This window comes from Rhinatrema bivittatum, chromosome 6 (assembly GCF_901001135.1).
Source record: "Rhinatrema bivittatum chromosome 6, aRhiBiv1.1, whole genome shotgun sequence".
In the NCBI taxonomy this organism is placed as follows: Eukaryota; Metazoa; Chordata; class Amphibia; order Gymnophiona; family Rhinatrematidae; genus Rhinatrema; species Rhinatrema bivittatum.
Window position 1 is genome coordinate 291,164,568 of NC_042620.1, and position 23,806 is coordinate 291,188,373.

The 23,806-nt window shown below is 43.3% G+C and overlaps 1 protein-coding gene across 4 annotated transcripts in view; it reads left to right on the forward strand.

Annotated features, from left to right (window-relative positions):
- PIH1D3 (PIH1 domain containing 3) overlaps positions 1 to 23,806 on the forward strand; it is an 89,082-nt gene that overhangs the window by 36,820 nt on the left and 28,456 nt on the right. For all 4 annotated transcript variants that reach the window (XM_029607345.1, XM_029607347.1, XM_029607344.1 and 1 more), the window contains exon 6: positions 5,264 to 5,360. In XM_029607345.1, the coding sequence (XP_029463205.1) occupies positions 5,264 to 5,360 (97 nt within the window). The remainder of the gene's footprint in view (positions 1 to 5,263; positions 5,361 to 23,806) is intronic.

Below are 23,806 nucleotides of genomic sequence, written 5' to 3' on the forward strand. Positions count from 1 at the left end.
ATGCAAAAGTGCCACGATTCTACAATTGCAGAAGGGATCAGAGAGTCCTGAGGCTCGAGCTCTTGTCCAGATGTAGCAATGGAGCAGGGTGTTCTAGGTTTTCCCTCCCTGGCTGATGATCGGCAGGGTAATTCAGAAGATTGTGAGTCATACCAAGACCATACATCTGGTGGCTCCAGATTGGCCATGGAGACCGTGGTATGCCAATCTCCAACTCCTAGTGGACAGTCCTATGAGGCTGCTAGTCAGGTTGGATCTTCTGCACCAGGGGCCGATTGTGCACAATGATCCAGGTCCGTTTTGTCTACAATTTGGCCCTTGAGAGACTCATCTGCTTAAGTGTGGTTATTCTCCAGCAGTGATATCCACATTGCTTTGAGCTAGAAAGTTTTCTATCCCTCTCACTTATATTAGGGATTGGAGAGTAATGGAGAGCTGGTGCAGAGTGAGAGGGTTCTCATCCTCTTTGAGTAGATATTCCACTGATTTTGGAATTTTTGCAGGAGAGTTTGGTTAAGGGCTTGGCCCTAAACACTCTGAAGGTACAGATGGAAGCTCTCACATGCTTCCATCTGTACAGAGCTCTATCTCCTGGTTAAAGTGGAGCCCGTCTCTTCGGAAAAGACTCCCCCTCCCCCAAAAGGTTCCCCAGTTCCTTACAAAACTGAATCGCTCTTCCTTGCACCATCATCTCATCCACACATTAAGACTCCAGAGCTCTGCCTGCTTCTGGTGACCTGTGCGTGGAACAGAGAGCATTTCAAAGAATGCTAGAGATTCTGGATTTCAGCTTTCTACCTAAAAGCCTAAATTTGGCTTCCAGAACCTCCCTCACACATTTTCTTGTGGTACATGTGGGCACCAATGACATAACAGCTGGCTCATGCCTAGCACTGTCTAAAATCCTATCTAGTGACACACGAGGTCCACCACCTTCGCACATCTTTAACCACTTCTAGATGCAGAAGAATGTATACAACATCATCTTTGCTCTGGCTATGACTCCTTTGATGCCATATTACATACCTCATCTGCCTCAATAGGAGCTTGACACATGGCCTGGTTAAGAGCCAACAGCATTCTCAACAATGTTCATGAAAAGTTAGCTGATGTCCCTGATCTGGGGGAGCATCTCTTTGGAGAAAAGCTCAGAGAAAAGATAGCTCAAATAAAAGAACTGAACTAATCCCTCTCGATAGGGCACAAACAGCCTTCTTCCTTGAGATGCTCCTTCTACTTTTACAAGAAGCCATACTTTCAGAGATGCCCTTTCTGAAATATGGCGGGGGCATTACATAAACCAAAAGGTTAAGCCAAAAGGCATCACTTAGTACTCATAGTACCCATCTCGCATATTGAATGCCATCTTCTGTTCATCTCCGTGTTTGATCCGAATTAGGTTGTAGGCCACGTGGAGGTCCAGCTTTGTAAATACTCTAGATCCCTGAAGATGTTCAAACAGCTTGGAAATGAATGGTGAGGGTTACTGGTCCTTTTTCATTATTGTATTCAGCACCCTGTTATCGATATATGGGCATAATAGCCATTTTTATTGGAGAAGAAAAAGAACCCTGCCTCAGCAGAAGATGTGGAGGGCCTGATGAAACCCCAGTCAAGTTTTTCCTTGATGTACTCTATCGTTTTCATCACTGGGGTGGATAAGGGATATACTCTCCTTTGAGGCGGTTCGCTGTTAGGTAGAGATCAATGGCTCAGTCATACACCCTATTGGTAGACAGAGTCTTAGCTTCCTTCTTGGAGTCTGATGTCATCAAAGGGTGCTGGTGGGATTTTCCTGCCGCGGCGCACTTTGATGACATTAAAAGTCAGCAAGTTGGGCATGCGCGCACCTAGGGAATCCCTCCAGCATGTCACGGAGGCAGCGGCATTGGGCTAGCCATGCTGAGTTGGATGGCCGCGGCATCAGGAAGCTGTGCATCTGGGACTGAGCTGGAGGTAAGAGCGGCGGTCCATGGGATGGGCCCGCGGATTGCAACAGATGCCTTTTCCTTACAGTGATTCTCATACCCCTTCGGAGCCTATTGGGTTGTGACATGCTCTCACTTTGGCTCCATCATAGCTTCCTCAGAGGGGCAGAGAGCAACTATTTGTTTATTTTAGAATATTTCTATTCCGCCCTTCTTACATTCAGGGTGGATTACAAAGATACACTCACAGTGTTTGGCAAAAGAGACAATTATACATAAAGTAAATTTTAAGCAAAGCAAAATGGATTTTAAAATAAAAACTAAAAGTTAACTAAAAATAATTATTCATTAAAAGCAATGTTGAAAAGGTGGGTTTTAAGATATTTTTTAAATATCCTAGAGTCCTTACAGTTTCTTAATTCAATGGGGGGAGTATTCCAAAATATTGGACCTACTGCTGAGAGTGCTCTTTCATGTGTTTCATCTGGAAGCATGCCCCCAATTCTTAGGCAAATGATTACTTCCTGTATTTCTAAAAATAAATCTAATATATAAAAGAATTTTGTCAATCACACTGTCGTGTCTGTCTGTGGCCACCAGATGGTGTCCTGAACAATGGAAGGTGCATTATTCATAGACAATATGCTCTGTCTGCAAAGTGCTGACTCTCAGGCACACATTGTTATGGTTAATGGTGTTTGGGTGGATCCTTGAACACTGTGGCAGCTGACCACACCCACGGGGGGCAGTCCCGTGAGGGACCACAGTGTCAGGCTAAACTCCAGACAGACAAACACAGATTTGAATCTTTTATTAAACGGTTTATGGAACCACCAGAGGTGGCAGTAGTGAGTAGTAGTTGTAGAGCCCGGCTGGGCGCGTCTCTCACAGAACGCTGGAACAGCGGATCCTCTGTAGAGCAGTGCTGTAGTGGAAAGAGACTGAGAGTTATGAGCACACAATAAGATTAGCATTCAGAGTCCCAAATAAAAATAGGAGAGCTCAGAGACAGGAAGAGCAGGCCCTCAAGGAGCGAGTACCTGATCCCTTAGAGCAGAGAGACTCAGGAGTGTTTGTACTCACTAGCAGAGATTCCACTAGATGAGAGGTCTGGCACCGGAGCAGAGAGCAGGCCCTCGAGGAGCGAGTACCTGATCCCTTAGAGCAGAGAGACTCAGTGGTGTTTGTACTCACTAGCTGAGATTCCACTAGACGAGAGGTCTGGCACCGGAGCAGAGAGCAGGCCCTCGAGGAGCGAGTACCTGATTCTGGCGAAGCAGTACTGTAGAGAGAAATGTCTTCTGTACACAATGATGGTGATTGTAAGGTAGTTCTTCCAAGCAGAAAGATAGAGGTTGCAGGCAGCGACACAGGGAACATGGGCCCTCGAGGTGCGAGTACTGGTTTCCTGATAGCACCTGAAAGAAGCAGAGAGGCCCCTGAGGAGCGAGTACCCCGTTAGCGACCCCGAAGGGTAGTAAGAATTCCAGATAGAGCTGGAGTGGCAGAGTAGCTTAGGAACGGAGAGCAAATCCCATCCGTACGAATCCTGTTGCTAACTCAACAAGCTAGCAAATACTGTAGGCAGATATACCCTGGCGTCGTGACGTCAGAACAGGGGGGGACGCCCCTGAGGTTCGCGCCAACATGAAGTTAAAGATGAGGGCAGCGTGCGTGCATGCACCCTAGAGGTACCTTGAAGGAGAATGGCGGGAGGCAGCACCAAAGCCGGTCCGGGGACGCCGGAGAAAACAGCAAGCAGACGCCGCCGCGGCCGTCAGTCCAAGGTGAGCGGGAGGAGCCGCAAATAGAGAGAGGTAGGCGGGGCGAAGCCGTCGAAACCGACGGGCGCAACACACATACACACACACCAACATCCACAGGCTCTTCTCTTAATTTAATATATTAAAAAAATATTTTTTCTTTTCCACTTTTGTTTGGTTATATCAGTTGTGGACCAGAGCACCACCAGGTACTTTTTGCTAGTATGCTTTGTCTGCAAAGCCCTATCTCTCCTGCTCCCACAGACATACATACATGCATACATACATACACACACATACACAGGCTACCTGAAACACGCATGCTCACACATAGGCTTCCCCTCTCTCTCACACACACACACACACACACACACACCCCCACACACACACACAAGGTGTCTTCTTCAGGCACTGCCAGACCCCTTCTTCAACCACCATGGATGGGATCCGCAGTAGCCCTTTCCTTCTTTGCTCAATGCAGGATGGGGGTCCTGCGGCAGCCCTTTCCTTTGACCGCCACAAGATGAGAACCATGGCAGCCAACTTGCAGGCCTGATTGCGTGAGCCTGAGCCATAAGTAGGTGGGCCATGGCCCACCCAAGCCCACCTCTAGCTATGCCACAGTTGTGGATTGTGAACTAGTTAAAAGAAAGGAAACCGAGAGTAAGACTAATTGGTCAGTTCTGTCAGTGGAGGATAGTAAATAGTGCAGTGCCTCAGGTATCCGTACTGGAACAGGTGCTTTTTAGTCTTCTATAACAATCGCTGTTTAGCGCTCTCTAGATTTGGGCAACGAGAGACATCTAATAAACTGTCAATGTAGTTATGGAGAGGTTTCCTAAGTTTCTATATGCTTGCTGTTAATTATTTAACAAAATAAAGCAATATTTATTGTTTTCACTTTTGTTTGATTTTAAAATTTATAGCTGTTAAAGACCAGCCAACCCAAGCAATGCCAGGCAGCTTTTGCTAGTAAAATAATAATAATTTCAGGAAGTTTCAGCGGTAGAAGCACTTTTCCATTCCTACAAACAGTATAGTATCTCTTTCTTTTGTAAGTTTGAAACTGCTTTGTTTTTTTGTTAAAATTTTATTTAGTACTCTGTTTTTTAATGCTTTAAAATCTTAAATATATTTCATTTTCTATTTATATAGGAAACGTTGTAATAGAATTGCAGATTTGCAAAATCCAGTCTCAGAAGGACTTGGCAAATCTAAAATGTTTTCAGTGCTTTATTGAAGAAAACACCCTTGCTCATCCAATTTTGGTTTACCTAAACTGGCCAAAATGCATCACTTTGTATAATTATAAAAACAATTCTGGGAGGAGACTCCTCTCCAATCCACCTGACTTACTGTTATTTCTTTCTGCACAGTACCATTATTTCTTTCTAGTTACCTGACTATATATATTAGGTTTTATTCTCTCACCAAGTATTTCCTTTTTATAATATAAAAGAAAACACTTGAGAGTGCATGTCCCAGTGGTTTGAAAGTCAATCCCTCTGATTTCCTGTCTCCCTCTTGTTCAGAAACATTTTGTCATGTCGCCATTGACTTTCATTCTATCAGGTACGAGATTGTTTTCAAACAGCGTGTTGGGACAGAGGATATATTCCTGGGAATGAGTAGAAGGGATGTATCTACAGCCTGCTGTGAGGACATGTTGGTGAGTCAGACCCCATGATCTACCTTATGCTTGGCTTAATCCTCAAATGCATTTTCCATATCCCCTTTTCTTAGCCTGTACTATCCAGACCTCCAATGCTATTCTTTAATTCCTGTTCAAACCCTAGATCAATCCAGATACATGTGTTTTTCATCCCTACCAGCAGATGGAGACAAACATTTTTCTGACACTGTGCTGCTTAACATAGCATGCCACCTGAAGTCCTTCATGTTGCTCCAGAGGTGGACCCTTGGGCCGAGGTGGGGTTGACGCAACCCGTAGGTAAGGATCTCTGGGTCCCCACCGTTGGCAGGTGGAGTGGGCTGATGAACAGAGGCCAGCTGGAGCTTCACCAATACCAGCCTTCGTTTCCCACGGGTTGAGCCTTTGGGTGCCGGGGCCAGCTGGACTTAGGTGGGCCTCTGTATGTAGACAATGTGCAGATCGAGTTCAGCCCAGAGACAGCAGAAGAAAGATGGTACAGTCTTACACCAGACAAGGTAATATCCTGGAGACTCGAGCGCCAAAGGAACGAAGGCAGACAGGGGGCGCCCGAGCAAGAGCAGGCCGAACCCTGAATTGACCAAGTCCAGGAAGTAAGCTGAAGAGGCTTCAAGGGACTGGCTTGAGTCAGGGCTGGCGGCAATCTGGAAGCAGTGGCAAGCAAGGCCTGGGTCTGGGTCTGGAGTGAGGCAACGGCGTAGTCAGGCAATGCAGAGGTCTGGGTCTGGAGAGAGGCAACGGCGTAGTCAGGCAATGCAGAGCTCCGGATCTGGAGAGAGGCAACGGCGTAGGCAGGCAATGCAGAGGTCCGGATCTGGAGAAAGGCAACGGCGTAGGCAGGCAATGCAGAGGTCCGGGTCTGGAGAGAGGCAACGGCATAGTCAGGCAATGCAGAGGTCCAGGTCTGGAGAGAGGCAAAGGCGTAATCAGGCAATACGGTCCGGGCTTGGAATGAGGCAATGGCGTGGTCAGGCTTCATCTGACTACGCCGTTGCCTCTCTCCAAGCCCGGACCTCTGCTTCGCCTGATGATGCCATTGACTCTCAGCATTGTTTGACTATGCTTGACTATCTCTGTGATCTGACCTCAGCCTTGCTTGCCACTGCTTCCAGATTGCCACCAGCCCTGACTCAAGCCAAGTCCCTTGACGCCTCTTCAGCTTACTTCCTGGACTTGGTCAATTCAGGGCTGATGGTTCCAATTTTGCAATACTGAATGGACTTTACAAGGAGAGGAAACCCTCCCACTAAAACATCTAAGTATAAAGTATTGTTAACAGGGCGATTGATGGAGACTGTATAAGAGAGAGCTAATTTAAGCATATCATTCAAACGCTATTAGTTGAGAGATACCATTTATGGATGGCTAATAAGCAAAACTAGAGAATTTTAAATTATTGAAGAAAAATAAAAATTAAAGACAGTATATTTACTAGTAAGGCTATCACCAATCTATGGTTTAGCCTAATGGAAAATACCAAGCATCAGTGTACATAAAGAGAAAATATAGTGTCCTCTGTTTATTACGTTTTGATTTGTTGAAGAGAGGACCAATTGGGCTTTGAGTTTTTGGTGTGGTAATAATTTAATTTACACTGTTGTCTGAAATGAAAGTTTGCAAATGTTTGGGGTCCATAAAAATAAACTTATTTTCTGAAAAAAGACCACACATTTGCATGGGAACTTAAGATAAAATGTAGATACGCCTTCCTTGGTTTCAATGGGGGATTCCTCGGGGTCCTTCCAGCCTGAAGTGGAAGGTCCAGCTGATCTCCGGTTTGATTCGCAGGAGAATGGGGATCCTCTCTCAGTGAATTATTTTTTTTTGTTGGCTGCTGATGCACAAGTCCTTTTTGGAAAAAGAAGGGACTCATGCCTGGAAGTTCAGGCAGGAAGAGATCTTCTTTGAAGGCCATCTGCTCTCCATCTTGCCTCATCTGCATTAGATCCAGATCTGAGCTTGGTATCTGTTTTGGAGAGGACCCTCTGAAGGAGGGCGAGATTCCTGTGGCCAGCAATGATGACCCTGAAGTGCGAAGACCTTTCAGGCATGAGGGGTAGCAAATAATGATCACAGAGGTCCTGGCAGAGCTAAAGAAAAAAAAAAACGATCTGAGGTGGAATCGGAACATGAGGATACAGGACCCCGTTTAGGCGGGGCCCCATGGGGACTTTTCTTTTCCATAGGGCTTTGGTGGTGAAGGAGTGGGACACTCCAGAAACAGGCCTGAAGATTGGAAGGACAAAGGCAATGTTTAAATCTTGCCAGAGGATCCTGTGGAGCTGTTCAAGAGTCCTAAGGTGAATGCCTTAGTGTCGGCAGTGAGAAGAAAGAACGCTATCCCAGTGGAAGGAACTGGAGCGTTGCAAGATCTTCAAGATCGTAATATGGAGCTCCATCTTGGGTGGTTTGAGGAGTCAGTCCTGGTGCTGAGAGATAAAACATGTAGAGGTTTCGTGGCTCGGGCGGCCTCTCAGAGGCAGGGATCTGGTAGTACGCAGTCATATGTGGCTTGTGTAGACCCGCAGGAGATAATACTGCAGAATGAAATGCGGCTGGTCCACTCTTTTCCAGAGATCATTGGCGGATGGTTGGCCTCTTTTACGAAGAGTGGACCAAGGTAACAACAGACCAGTGAGTTCTGACAGTCATAAGTGTAAGATATGCTTGGCCTCCCTGCAAAGCCTACATGTTCTCCCCTTTCACCTCCCATTTCAAACGAGAGATGGTTGGTGCTACATTAGAATAGCTACAACACCTGGAAATGATAGTCTCTGTACCTGTAGGGGAGCAGGCAAAGGAATATATTCCATCTATTTTGTATTCCCAAAGAAGAAGGGTACCTGTTGGTTCATTCTTGATCTGAAGAAGGTGTATGTGGCTCTGAGGGTTCTGCATTTCCTTATGCAAACCCTACAATCATTGATTGGCCCACACAGGGGAGTTCCTGGCTTCTCTGGGTCTCACAGAAGCATATCTACAGGTTCCTATCCAGGCAGAGTACCACAAATTCCTTGATTCATGGTGCTAGGGGAACATTTTCAGTTTTGGGCACTCCCATTTAGACTAGTGCTGCTTCCTTGTAAGTTCACCAGGTTGATGGTGGTGGTCGCCCCAGCACTAAGGAAGGAAGGCATCTTGGTGCATCCTTATCTGGATGACTGGCTCATTTGGGTGAAGTGGAAGGACCTATGTCAGCATTCATTTCATCAGAGTCCTGCAAAGTTGTAGACCTTGGGCTTGATGATGAATCTGGAAAAGAGCAACTTGGTTCCAACCCAGTTGCTAGAGTTCCTGAGATCCCAGTTTGATACCAGACCAGGCAAAGTGTTTCTCACAGAGAAAAGGGTGCTAATGTTGCAGGCACAGGTCTGCCAGATTTTGCAGTTTTCTGTACCTAGAGTCTGGGATTATTTGCAGGTCCTGGGTTCTATGACATCTACACTAAATCTAGTTCCCCTGGGCATTCACACACATGCGGCCTCTTCAGAGGGCGCTTCTGTCCTGCTAAAACCCTCAGTCTGAGGAATGTCAACTCCATTTACCACTGCTAGGGAAATCCAGGTTCAGCCTCTTCTGATGGCTTTTCAGGCCCATTTGGAGCTGGGCGTAGAGTGGGAGATCCCAGATTGGGTGGTAATAACCACCAATGCCAGTCTGAAAGGCTGAGGAAGCCATTTGTCAAGGGCAAGAGGTACAGGGTCAGTGGTTGGTGGAGGAAGCTTCGTAGTCAGTCAATCATTTGGAAACGAAAGCATTTTGCAAGGCTTTGCTTTCTTGTCTCCTGTAGTTGCACGTTAGAATGGTGAGGGCCCTATCAGTCAATGCAGTGATCATAGTTTGTCAGTTGCCAAGAGGGATCAGTAGCCTCCTGGAGTCTCAAGTGGCCGGTGCTTTTCCACTGGGCAGAGCAAAACCTAGTGGCTCTGGCAGCGTTTCATGTCGCCAGGGTGAACAGTGTTCAAGCAGATTTTCTCAGCTGGCAGGTACTGGACCATGGAGAATGGGAGTTGGTGGAAGATGCAGTGACTCTCATTTGCTCCAGGTGAGGTATGCCTCACCTGGTCTTGATAGCATCGAAGCAGAGCGTCATAGCAATCCACTTTGTCAGTCTCAGGTGGGAGGTGAGAGCAGAAGGCCTCTATGCTTTGGTTATCCTGTGGCTGTCGGGAATTCTATTTTGTGTTTCCTCCTTGGCCCCTAATAGGAAGGGTGCTAAGGCGTATCGAGACTCACCCGGGGAAGGTGATCCTTGAAGTTCCAGAATGGGGTGTCAGCCATGGTTTGTTGACTTGGTAAATCGAGCAGTGGATGGCCCTCTAAGGTGCAGGCATCTTCCCAAGTTGTTTCATAAAGGACCAACTTGGATCAGGCAGTTCGCCTTTGTCTCGCAGCCTGGCTTTTGAAAGGAATTGTTTGTGATTGAAAGGCTATTCAGAGGAAGTCATTATGACCTTACTGCAGGTTAGGAGTACTTACACTTCATAGGCTTATGTCAAAATGTGGAAATCTTTTGAAACATAGTGCCTCAGGGAGGGTATTGCACCCCTTTGGGCATTCATATTTCACATGCAAGCCTTTTATGCAGAATGATCTAGAGAAAGGGCTGGTATTTAATTCTCTAAGGGTCTGGGTTGCAGCCTTGGGCTAATTTAGAGGTAAGGTGCATTTGAATGGCTTTGCATCCAAATGCAGTCCGTTTTCATAGAAGGGAGAAACACTTGCAGCCTCCAGTGAGGCGAGTGTTCCCCTCGTGGACCCTTAAATTTGATTTTGTGAGTTCTCTGTGATCTTCTGTTCGAGCCGTTGAGAAAGGCATTGCTGAAGGACCTTATGCCAAAGGTGATCTTTCTAGTGACGATTTGTTTGGCCAGGTGGATTTCAGAGCTTCAGGAATTGTCTTGTATGGACCCTTTTCTTCAGATTTTGGAGGATGAGATGTCTTTGCACATGGTACCACTCTCTTATACCGAAGGTGGTATCTTCTTGTCATCTCAGTGAGAAGGTTGAACTTAGTGTTTTTCAGAATTTGTATTCTTCTTCTCCACATATGAAGGAACTTCACTTGTTGGATGTGCGCTGTTTGAATGTTACCAACAGTTTTCAGAGGTCCAATCACCTTTTTGTTCTGTGGGGTAGAATGAGTAAAGGGAATAAAGCTTCTAAAGCTAGCATTGCACGATGGCTGGAGGAAGCCATTGTGTGGGCTTATATTTGCAAAGGGTGTCTGATTCGAATGGGGCTACAAGTCCATTCTACTTGGGTGCATGCAGTATTCTTTGCTGAGTGTCAGTTGGTTTCCCTACAGATCATTTTCAAGGTATTACTAACTGGATGTCCGGGCACCGGAAGCAGCTTGGAGAGATGTTGTAAGTGTGTCTTTCAGATTCCTGCCCAGTTAAGGGGCGCTTGGGTACATCCCATGCATCTGGACTGATCTGGGATATGAACAGGAAAAGAAAATTGGTTCTTGCCTATTCATTTTCATTCCTGGAATACCAGTGATTAGTCCAATGCCCCACCCTCTCTGGAACCATTCTGTTTTCTGTGTTTAAATAGTAAGAAATAGTTTTAGGTTTGGGAGTATTCAATCTCTTTTATAGATGGAAAGGCTCCAGGTTGAGGGCTTGACTTTCCTCTGCTCATGTTGGGGGAGGGGGAAGTTGTTTATGGTTTAATCTAATCTTGTCTTGGGTACAGTTCATGCTGAGGGACTGCAGGTAGCACGCTATCTTAAGTAGCACAGTGTCCGTTAAGCTTTTCTTCTCTGTCTCCATCTGCTGGTAGGGACAAAAAAGCTATGCATCTGGATTTATCTGTGGTATTCCAAAAATGAATTTTCCTTTTCCTTAATTTATAGACCATGCCCAGTGTGTGCCAATAGTTACCTTATTAAATGACTAGTGATCCCCCTTCCTCTGCTTAGTGACCAATGAACATTTTGTTTAATCGAGAATGTGAAGAACATGTAATAAAGAACAGTCAACCATACTATCACAGGATTACTGCCACAGCATATAGCTTGTTTAAGAAAATCTTAGTGAGAAAATACAAGATTTACTATGTGGGTTTCAATGCACACTTTTGAAAATAAAATGGAGAATTACTGTGCCCTGCTGTGAATTGGTTAGTATAAATGATGGATATTTGCCATGTTATGAAAAAGAAGTGTTACCAAACATGGTGAACACAATATTTATTTAGCCAATCCTTTTGCGGCATTCACTTCTTGCAGATTCTGTTATGTGAACTCAAGGATAAAATGTACTTTCCCACCTTTCCATGAGCACTGGTGTATATGCTGTCAAAATATTGTACCTACTATGGAGTATTGCTGCAGAAGATACAATTACTGCAGTGAGAAAAAGAATAATTAAGACCTTTCATTGCCAGCAGTATAGATGTTCTGATCCTATAATATTACAGAATCTCTGTTCCAGTAACAGCACAAGTTATAAAATAGCCTGAACATGTGTGCACAATTTTAAGTAGACGCGAGCCTATGCGTGCAAATGCCACTTCTACCACGTAAGTGGAGGCATTTTAAAAGAAACAAACATGTGCCGACACCATTATCAGTTTTACCAGTTTATTCCCAGTTCCAAACCCCCCTGGTTTCATAGCCTCCCTTCCCCCTCTTAGCCCTGAACTTTAAAATCCTGCTGATTTGTTTAGTCTTTATTGTTTTCGACTTACATGCCATCCATAGCAGAAGTAATGATATGCGGCTGGGGACCCCAGCACGCACCTGTAGACGTAAGTATTTACATGCAGATTTCAAGGTGAAATCCAGGAACACCAATGCCCCACCCAGCCTATGCCAATGCCCCACTCCTTTTTCATAACTTTTTATTTGTGCGCATAGCGGGAGATAAGCACGTACACAGATGGCTTTTAAGATCCACTTGCTCGCATCGGCCTGACTTGTGCGCGTATTTCCTGGTTTTGGCGCACACTGGGCTTTTAAAATTCAGCTTTTAAATTTTAAAAGACACGAGGTCCATATTCAAAAGCATTTAGCTGGATAACTGAATATTATCTGACTAAATGAAAATTTATGCATTTATTTATTTATTTTATTTATTTATTTAACAGCTTTTAATATACCGGTGTTCGTGCGAGCACATCACGCCAGTTTACAATAAACTTGAGAAAGGAGGAAATTACAAAAAACAGCTGGATAAAAAAATTTATCCAGCTGAATTCTAGCCAAATAAGTTATCCAGCTAGAATTTAGCTGGATAACTTAGTGGTGTTGCTGGGGCATAACTGGGAGGAGTTGAGTTAGTTAAATAAGTTATCCAGTTAGTTCCAATATTCAGAGTTAGCCAGATGACTTATTTGGCTAATTCTGGTTGCCCCTTGACCTGTCCTAAAGTTAGCTGGATAAATTTATCTGACTTGCATTGATAGCCAGGTATATTCAACAGCAACGCTGCTAAATATATAGTGCTAGTTAGCTGGATAAATTTATCTGGCTAATTGCACAAACTGGAGAGTGGTTACATATTGCTCTCCAAATAATTTAAGATGCCTTAAATTGAGAGACATACATACTCCATAATCAGCTTTAAACTTTACCAACTTAATAAAATTAAGATGCAGACAGAAGTCCAGCTGCAAGTTGGGGGCTATCCAATTTTTTTGCACTGAGTGCTATATGTATGATTATCTCCCTGTTGGTAGGGTATTGTTTATGTGCACCCAGTGCAAAGAGCTGGCTATCAAAGAATAAATCCAATCTCTGGAGGCCAGAGTGGCAGACCTGAAGGAGCTGAGGCAGACAGGTATATAGAGGAGAAGTCGCACAAAGACCAGGGTTTTGTGTTTCAAAAACACGGACTTTGTTGAAAAGGGGAAGTACCTGGAGGAAGAACTAGAAGGATGGGAGAAAATGAGATATGTGGAACAACAGTGGGCCAAATTAAAAGGAGCAATTACTGAAGCGACTAATATATATGTTAGGTTTCATTCTTTTCTTTACTTTTCTATCTGGTTCACAAAGGAAGTGGCTGATAAAATAAAAATTAAAAGAACAGCGTTTAAGAAATATAAAAGATCCCAAAGGGAGGATCACAAGGAGGAATATCTGGTAAAACTGAGGGAGACGAAGAAAGTAATCAAGAAAGCGAAAAGTCAAGCGGAAGAAAGGATTGCCAAAGAGGTAAAGTGAGGTGACAAAACATTTTTCAGATACATCAGTGAAAGGAGAAAAGTCCAAAGTGGTATAGTGAAATTGAAAGGTGAAAAGGATCAATGGGTGGAGACAAATGAAGAAATGGCAGAAATATTAAATGAATACTTCAGTTCGATGTTCACTAAAGAAGACCCCGGAGAAGGACCGACGCTAGTTAACAAGAAACTGGAGAGGAGTGGAATGGATGAAACTCCGTTTATGGAAGAGAATGTTTGGGAAGAGCTAGGAAAACTGAAAGTGGACAAAGCCATGGGGCCTGATGAGGTTCATCCCAGGATACTGAAAATGCTCAGAGATGTGCTGCCGGCTCCGCTGAGTGACCTGTTCAATAGATCCCTGGAAATGGGAGTGGTGCCGAGTGATTGGAGAAGAACGGCGGTGGTCCCTCTTCACAAGAGTGGGAGCAGAGAGGAGGCTGGAAACTACAGGCCGGTTAGCCTCACCTCGGTGGTGGGAAAAGTATTGGAGTAGCTGCTGAAGGAAAGAATAGTGAACTATCTACAAGCAGCAGAATTGCTGGACCAGAGGCAGCATGGTTTCACCAAGGGAAGGTCCTGTCAGACGAATCTGATAGACTTTTTTTTGATTGGGTGACAAAGTAATTGGATCGAGGAAGAGCGCTGGATGTCATCTACTTGGATTTTAGCAAAGCTTTTGATACAGTCCCGCAAAGGAGGCTAGTGAATAAAACGAGAAGCTTGGGAGTGAGTGCCAAGGTGGTGGCCTGGATAGCAAACTGGTTGAAGGACAGAAGACAATGTGTGATGGCAAATGGAACTTACTCGGAAGAGAGAGCAGTGATGAGTGGAGTGCCTCAAGGGTCGGTGTTGGGACCGGTCCTGTTCAATATCTTCGTGAGTGACATCGCGGACGGGATAGAAGGTAAGGTTGTCTATTTGCAGATGATAGGTTCTGCAACAGAGTGGATATGCCGGAAGGAGTGGAGAGAATAAGACGGGATTTAAGGAAGCTGGAAGACTGGTCGAAGATATGGCAGCTGAGATTCAGTGCCAAGACGTGCAGTCATGCATATGGGGTGTGGAAATCCAAAAGTAATGTATTCGATGGGAGTGAAGGTATGATGTGCATGAAGCAGGAGAGAGACCTTGGAGTGATAGTGTCTAACGATCTGAAGTCGGCGAAACAATGTGACAAGGCGATAGCTAAAGCCAGAAGAATGCTGAGCTGCATAGAGAGAGGAATATTGAGTAAGAAAAGGGAAGTGATTATCCCCTTGTACAGGTCCTTGGTGAGGCCTCACCTAGAGTATTGTGCTCAGTTCTGGAGACCGTATCTCCGAAGGAACAGACAGGATGGAGGCGGTCCAGAGAAGGGCGACCAAAAAGGTGTATGGTCTTCATCTAATGCCTTATGATGAGAGACTGAAGAATCTAAATATGTATACCCTGGAGGAAAGGAGGAGCAGGGGTGATATGATACAGACCTTCAGATACTTGAAAGGTTTTAATGATCCAAAGTCAACGACAAACCTTTTCCATTGCAAAAAAATCAGCAGAACCAGGGGTCACGATTTAAAACTCCAGGGAGGAAGACTCAGAACCAATTTCAGGAAGTATTTCTTCACAGAGAAGGTGGTGGATGCCTGGAATGCCCTTCCGGAGGAAGTGGTGAAGACTAAAACTGTGAAGGATTTCAAAGGGGCATGGGATAAACACTGTGGATCCATAAAGTCTTAAGGATGTGAATGAAGATAAGAGGCATGGGGGTGGCTTGCAGGAATGACGGCTACTACCTGGTGATTAATACCCTTTTTCAATAAACATACACACGATTAATGCGACTCCAACATTGCTCTATGCTTCAACGGCAAGAGGAATGCGGGACAAAGGATTTGCATTCACAGATAAGCGTGGGAGTAGCTTGCTTGTTACAGCAGTTACTACCCCAAACCAATTAAGCCTGATACTTCACTTTGAATGCATATAGGGCCGGATCTTAAGAATTACGCGAGTGCGTAGATTTGTGCGCGCAACCCAGCACGCACAAATCTACGCACGATTTTATAACATGCGCGCAAGGGATGGCTTTCCTTCCGCCCAGCCCCCAGCTCTTCCTAAACCCCCCCCCCCCATACCTTTGTTCTTAAAGTTGCGCCTGCCTCCAGGCAGACGTAGGTTGCATGCGCCAGCACTCCCAGCCTAGTGGTCATTCGGAGGCCTCTGGCCATGCCCCCGCCTCTTTTTTTCAAGCCCCGGGACATACACGATTCCTGGGGCTTGCGTGCATTGCCAGGCCTATACAAAATAGGCTCGGCGCACGCAGGAGCGGGTTTTCGGGGTTACGTGCGTAATCCGTCCCATATAGCGCAGCTCACTGGTTCAACGGCAGGGGGGAATGAAGATAAGAGGATTTACATTCAGACAACTACCAACAAGGACTGAATTGCATAGTCTGGGTAAATAAATAAGCATGGGATTAGCTTGCTTATTGCGGCGGTGGTTACCCCTAACCAATTAGGCTTGATACTTCTCTCTACATCACTGGCGGGGGTGGAAGGAAATTATAACCAAAAAGTTACCAATAAGGGCCCTGACCTCAATGGTCAGAGTAACAGGTAAGTATGAGAAAAATAACTGAAAGCTTGCTAGGCAGACTGGATGGGCCGTTTGAACTTCTTCTGCCGTCATTTCTATGTTTCGATGTAGTAGAGCAGTCCAAACTCCAGTCAAGCAGTCTTTGTGCTGCTTTAGAGGAGCAAAATCACTTTGCAAGAAACCATCACCTTCATGTAGCAGAAAGTGTTCCTGTAGATAGAACCTGCTCTTCAAGTGATACATTACACTTGCACCGAGGATGTGTCTCCAGGGCCATATGCCCAGGAGGTAAAGGTTAGAAGGGATGTTATAGCTGATGATTAAATCATTAGAAATTAGATAGATGGGTGGCTGCTGTGTATGTGTGGATCGCTTAATAACCTACTTGCTTGGTATGAAGGTAGAGAGTTCCAGAGAGAACCCAACTGTCGTGGTACTTGTTAGTACCAGTGACATAGGAAGGTGCAGGAGGGAGGATCTGGAAGCCAAATTTAGATATGAAAATGAAATCCAGAACCTCCTGGGTTGCATTCTCAAATATGCTCCCCATTCCACATGCAGAACCCCAGAGGCAGGCCAATCGACAGAGTCTCAGTGCATGGATGAGACGATATGTTAGGAACTGGGGAACATTCCAGGGAAGGGGGAGCCTATTCCAACAGAATGGGCTCCATCTTAACCATAGTGGAACCAGGCTGCTGGGATTAACCTTTAAAAAGGGGATAGAGCAGCTTATAAACTAGATGATGGGGGAAAGCTGACAGTCGCTCAGAATTGCATGGTTCAGAATGATGTACCTTTGAAGGATACTAACAAAACAAGAAAGTTAGGAATCCCGATAGATTGCAATTAATGCTGAAGTAGCCTAGGTGCCTTTAAGTAAAGAGCAGACAGAGCAGAAAGATTCAGAATTACATCTGTCAACTGATAAGCAGGTTAACATAAACAAAAAACATACTTTGAAATGTCTATATACAAATGCTGAAAGTCTAAAAAAATAAGATGGGAGAGCTAGAATGTATAGCACTGAATCAAGAGGTAGATATAATTGGTATCTCAGAAACCTGGTGGAAGAAGGATAACTAAATGGGCGATGTGATAGCAGGGTTCAAATTATATTGTAATGATGGGATGGATCAAATTAGTGGCGGGGTGGCGCTATATGTTAAACAGCGCATAGAGTCAAACAGAATAAATGTTCTGCAGGAAACAAAATTCACTATAGGATCTTTATGGAAAGAAATTCTAAGTGAGAGAGGGAATAGAATAGCAGTGGTTGTGTTCTACCATCCACCTCATCAGAATGAACAGACAGATGATGAAATGCGAACAGAAATTAGGGACACTACAAAATTAGAAACACAGAAATAATGGGTTATTTCAATTACATCAGTATTGACCCGATAAATGCCACATCAGGACATGCTAAGGAGATAGAGGTCCATATTCAGAAGCATTTGGATAGATTATTCAGAAGTTATATGGCTTAATGAATATTTGGGCACTTAGCCAGCTTAAATTTAGCCAGCTAAGTTAGAGGTATTCGGGGGCATAACTGGGAGGAGTTGTTAGCCAGCTAACTCAGATATTCAAAATTAGCTGGTTAACTTAGCCAGCTAAGTCTAGTTGGGCCAAAGAACAGTCCTAAAGATAACTGGCTAACTTTAAGATATCCAGCTATATTCAATAGTGAGGAAAGGCTGAAGAGGTTAGGGCTATTCAGCTTGGAGAAGAGATGGCTGAGGGGGGATATGATAGAAACATAGAAATGACGGCAGAAAAAGACCAATCGGCCCATCTAGTCTGCCCAGCAAGCTTCCACTCTTATTTTCCCATACTTATCTGTTTCACCAACCACCAACTTCAGGACTCTTGTTGGTAACTGATTCAAATTTCCTGCCATCCCCTGTCATTGATGCAGGATGTTGGAGTTGCATCAAAGGTGAGCATAAGGCTTATGGTTAAGGGTTGTAATCGCCGCATCAAGCAAGTTACCCCGATGCTTGTTTACCCAGATTGCACAGATCAATGCCTTGTTGGTTGGTGCCTGAATGTAAATCCTGTTTTCCACTTTTTCCCCCTGCCGTAGAAGCAGAGAGCAACAATGTATATGTATTCAAAGTGATATATCAGGCTTAATTGGTTTAGGGTAGTAACCGGCGTAATAAGCAAGCTACCCCCACGCTTATTTGTTTACCCAGATTATGAAGTTTAGTCCTTGTTGGTTGTTGTCTGAATGCCAATCATCTTTTCCACTTTACCCCCTGCCATTGAAGCAGAGAGCAATGTTGGGGTTGCATTAATCATGCAAGGGATTTTTTTTGAGTAAGGGTAGTAATCACCAGGTAGTAGTAGTTAACATTCCAGCAAGCCACTCCCATATCTCTACTCTTCATTCCCATCCTCTAGCCTTTATGGATCCACAGTGTTTATCCCACGCCGCTTTGAAATCTTTCACAGTTTTAGTCTTCACCACTTCCTCCGGAAGGGCATTCCAGTCATCCACCACCCTCTCCATGAAGAAATACTTCCTGACATTGTTTCTGAGTCTTCCTCCCTGGAGCTTCAAATCGTGACCCCTAGTTCTACTGATTTTTTTTTCCATTGTAAAAGGTTTGATGTTGACCATGAATCATTAAAACCTTTCAAGAATCTGAAAGTATTTATTTATTTATTTATTTATTTATTTATTTAAAAACTTTTCTATACCGTCGTTTAGTAGTATACCATCACAACGGTTTACAGATAGGCACATAAATAATTCTGGTTAGGATTATAAATTAGCTAGTAGGTGCCAATAAAGTTTCAGTTACATGATTCAAATAATATACGCTATTTGGATTGTGGATTGGAAGTTCCATTTATATGAATAATAGGATATCCATATGAGAATACTGTACTCTTAAATTAATCTTTAGGTATGAGAAAAAATAATAAAGGAGGGATAACTGCTATTTGTTGACTTTTAACAGTGTGCCGGAGTTCTCTCTTGTCCGCTAGTATTCCTTACTCTCCACTCTCATTGTGAAAAGCTTTTTTGAAGAGCCATGTTTTTAAGTTTTTTTAAAGAGGTGTATCATATCACCTCTGCTCCTCCTCTCTTTCAGGGTGTACATATTTAGGTTCTTTAATCTCTCCTCATAAGTCATTTTATGAAGACCATCCAGCTTTTTGGTTGCCCTTCTCTGGACCACCTCCATCCTGTCTCTGTTCCTTTGGAGAAACGGTTTACAGAACTGAACACAGTACTCCAGGGACGATCCAGTGATGATCCCCTTGGACAGGGCCTCACCAAGGCCCTGTCCAAGGGGATCATCACTTCCTTTCTCTTACTAGATATTCCTCTCTCTGTGCAGCCCAGCATTCTTCTGGCTTTAGCTATCGCCTTGTCACATTGTTTTGACTTCAGATCGTTAGACACTATCACCCCAAGGTCTTTAAAATCATGAGAGGTCTTGAATGAGTAGATGTGAATTGGTTATTTACACTTTCAGATAATAGAAGGACTAGGGGGCACTCCATGAAGTTACCAAGTAGCACATTTAAGACTAATTGGAGAAAATTCTTTTTCATTCAACGCACAATTATGCTCTGGAATTTGTTGCCAGAGGATCTGGGTAGTGCAGTTAGTGTAGCTCGGTTTAAAAAAGGTTTGCATAAGTTCTTGGAAGAGAAGTCTATTAACTGCTATTAATCAAGCTGACTTAGGGAATGGGCTCTGCTATTACTGGCATCATTAGCATGGGATCTTCTTAGTGTTTGGATACTTGCCAGGTTCTTGTGGCCTGGTTTGGCTTCTGTTGGAAACAGGATGCTGGGCTTGATGGACCCTTGGTCTAGTCCAGCATGGCAATTTCTTATGTTATGAATATACCTCCAAAGTTAGCCGTATACGTTTATCCGGCTAACTTTCCTATCTGGACAGTGACTGAATATGGGCCTCAAAGTTTCTAGCTGAAATAAATGTCTGTTTCATGGAGCAACTGGCACAAGAATTAATGAGGGAGAGAGCTCTTTTAGACCTAATCCTTAGTGGAACACATGATTTGGTGTAAGAGGTATTGGTGCATGATCAAATTTGACTTGATAACTGGAGGGAGGATACTGAGGAAATGTACTACAATAGCATTTAACTTTTAAAAGGGAGACTATGAGAACATTAGAAAAATGGTTAGGAAATCTGAAAGGAGCAGCTGCAGAGATCAAGAGTTTACATTGGACATGGACGTTGTTTAAAAATTCCATCTTGGAAACCTAGATCAGATGTATTCCATGCATTAAAAAAGGTAGAAGAAAGGTCAATCGACTGCTAGCATGGTTAAAAGGTGAGTTGTAAAAGACTATTCTAGCCAAAAGAACATCTTTCAATAAACAGAAAAGGAATCCAAATGAAGAAAACTGGAAACAGCATAAACACTGGCAAGTTAGATGCAAAGCATTGATAAGGAAGGCCAAGAGAGAATTTGAAAAGAAGTTTTCTGTGGAAGCAAAAACACATTATGAAAACTTTTTCAGGTACTTTTAACTCAAAAGGCCTGTGAGGGAGTCATTTTGACCTTAAATGATCGAGGGATAAAAGGGGCACTAGGAGAGTACAAGGCCATAGCATAAAGCTTATGGGATAGATTTTAAAACCCCAGCACGTGTGAATACTAGGGTCTACGCGTGTGGCTGGGCCTTATGCACACCGGGCCAATTTTCAAACAATTTTAAGTCCTCAATAATGGCTGACCCAATCTAAGGAAAAGAACAAAAAGGAAAAATTAAGTACAGCAATCATACAATCAATATTAAGGAACCCTGATCTTAAGTAAAAATAATATCATACGTTACCAGAACACCTGGCAACAATTCTATCACTTAGAAACAATGTTAGTTGAATAGGTTCAAAGAAAATATATGAAACATTTTGGAATTTAACTAAACATTTACATGGGAACTTGACGAAAAAAATTTGCTCCAAGCTACAGAATTCTGGGTCTCTAACAAAAACTGTTTCCTTCTCCTATGAGTAACTTTAAATATATTTGGAAAAATATTAATCCATAAGTTAAGAGAACACCACGATGTTTAAAGAACAGTCACAATAGCCAATCTCTTTCTGGGTCCAAGACAAGAGCTGCTTTCAAGGTAGATGGTTTTGCCAAATCTCTATCCGATGTTTGCAAAATATCAGTTACATTTTAACTGTCTTCTAATGTAGGGGATAAATCACCCAGCAAAGCCATTCCATCACACTTTTTTTTTTTTTTTAATTGAAGTTTAAATTTACATGTCAGAAAAACCTAGACAAAGAAAGCAATATTCCATCAAGAAAAAAACATAAAAATCCTCCATACATATTAGGAGCAAATAAAGGAAACTTTAGACCACTATCATTGAGGGGATTAAGAAGAAAACAATTTCAAGAAAAACATGTGCCCAATAATATATTATATAATGCTGGCAAAGCGTAAGCTAACATAGGTTCAGCTAACAGCTGCTGGAACTGGTGCCTCTTGGTTAAACAAAAATCCCTCAGGCTGGTATGGTTCATAGAAACATATTTGTTGCCTCCCCACTTACCATGACATTTACAAGGAAAACGCAATGAAAAGATGGCACCTAAAGCCAACACCTTCTGTCGCTTCAGAAGAAAGGGTTTACAACATTGCTGAGTGGTTCTGGCTACATTAGAAAAAAAAATCAATACTTTACTACCTAAGAAGAAACAAGATTCAATACAAAAGTACTTTTTAAAAATACATTCTTTATCAGGTTCTAAAATATAAATCATTTTACAAGGTGGCCCGGGTCTCCACATCCAGTTAAGATTTTTGCAAAAGAGCAGTCAAATTACATCTCTATTAGGATTATCAAAATTGGGGACATTGCCCCTAACACCTTCTTGATCTTTGGATGTATCAGGAAGATAGAAAACTTTAGAAATAGGTGGAAAAGCCTCTGCTGGAATTTTTAATATTTCCAGGTAGAATCTTTTTAGCATTTCAAGAGGTACAATCAAATCCTCCTTAGGAAATTTCAGAAATCTAAAATTAAATCTCTTTGAGTAGTTATCCAAGTTTTCAAATTGACGCAGGCCACTTCTTATCTCTAATTAGGGATAAATGACACTTTTTCATGTCATTATATTGAGTTGCAAACTGATTCATTTTTCTCTTCATGTACCTTGAAATTTTGTTCATGGGAGGCAAATTGCTCCTGAAGATCTTCATATTTTAATAATATGGGGTAGATTTTCAAAACAGCGCATGGGCGTACATGTGCGCATGCTACCCAGCGTGCTCACATGTACGCCCAATTTTATAACTCGCGTGCAAGGGGGTGCACAGTTGTGCGCCTTGCACGCGCCGAGCCACGCTGCCTTCCCCCGTTCCCTCCCAGGCCGCTCCGAAATCGGAGTGCCTCGAAGGAAACTTCCCTTCCCCTCCCTCCCCCACCCTTCCCCCCTATCTTTCTCTTCTTTTTTTTTTTTTTGTTTCCAAACTTACTTCAGCCCTGCCGGCGCGCAGTCCCCAGCACAGCGGCAAATGGCCGCTGTGCCGGAAGCCTCTGGCCCCACCCCCGGACCGCCCCTTTAGTAAAGCCCCGGGACTTACGCACGTCACCGGGCCTTTTGAAAATAGGCTCGGCGTGCTTAACCCTTTGAAACTCCGGCCCATAGAGTCCATTTTCCCCAATAGAGAACTTCCCAATCCCATGATAGCAGACCAAAGTGATTACAGATGGCTTTTCTAAATTGAATTCAGACCTAGTAGATACAGTCCTTGGGGTAGATATAACAATTAGATAAACCCATCACACTTTTTAACAGGTAGCAGATAATATATTTTAGAAATTGGTGGAAAAAGAATTTTTAGGAATTGTTAATACCTCTTTCAAATATTTTTTTAAACTTATCCAAAGGTGTAACAAAAGGAAGACAAGGAAAATTGATTAGATATCAATTCCTGCACCTAATTATGTTGTCTAAATTCTCCCACATAAGTGCAAGAACAACATTACCCTTTATTACCACCTGATTAACCTCCTCCATCTGTTTAACTGAGGTAGCGACCTTAGATAAATGATTTTGATTTTCATTCCTATACAGTTCCAAACTTCCAATTCTTTGGTCAATGGACAAATTTTTTGAAGAAATTGAAGTAATTTGAGATGTCGGCACTTTGCCTGTGCCCAATATTGCTTTAGTACTACCCATAGATGAAACTATTGAAAAAACCTAAACATAGCTAATATGTATCTTGATATCATAAAACAATTACTAAACCAAATGGAGCTAGTAATCAATATAGAAAAAACAGAGTTTCTACATTTAGAACGCAAAAAGACTGAGATCATTCAAAAAACTATCACACTCAAAAACAACCAAAAAATAGAACTAGCAGAGAAAGTACGGAACCTAGGAGTTATAATCGACACAGAATTAAACCTAAAACAACATATATCCTTAAAAGTGAGAGAAGGATACACTAAACTCATGGTTCTCAGAAGACTCAAACCACTTCTAACGACTACCAACTTTCGTTCAGTACTACAAGCACTGATTTTTGCAAGCACCGACTACTGTAATGCCCTATTACTAGGTCTACCATACACATCATTCAGACCACTACAAATTTTACAAAACACTGCTGCAAGAATTTTGACCGGAAAAAGTAAAAAATACCACATCACCGAAACCCTAGCCG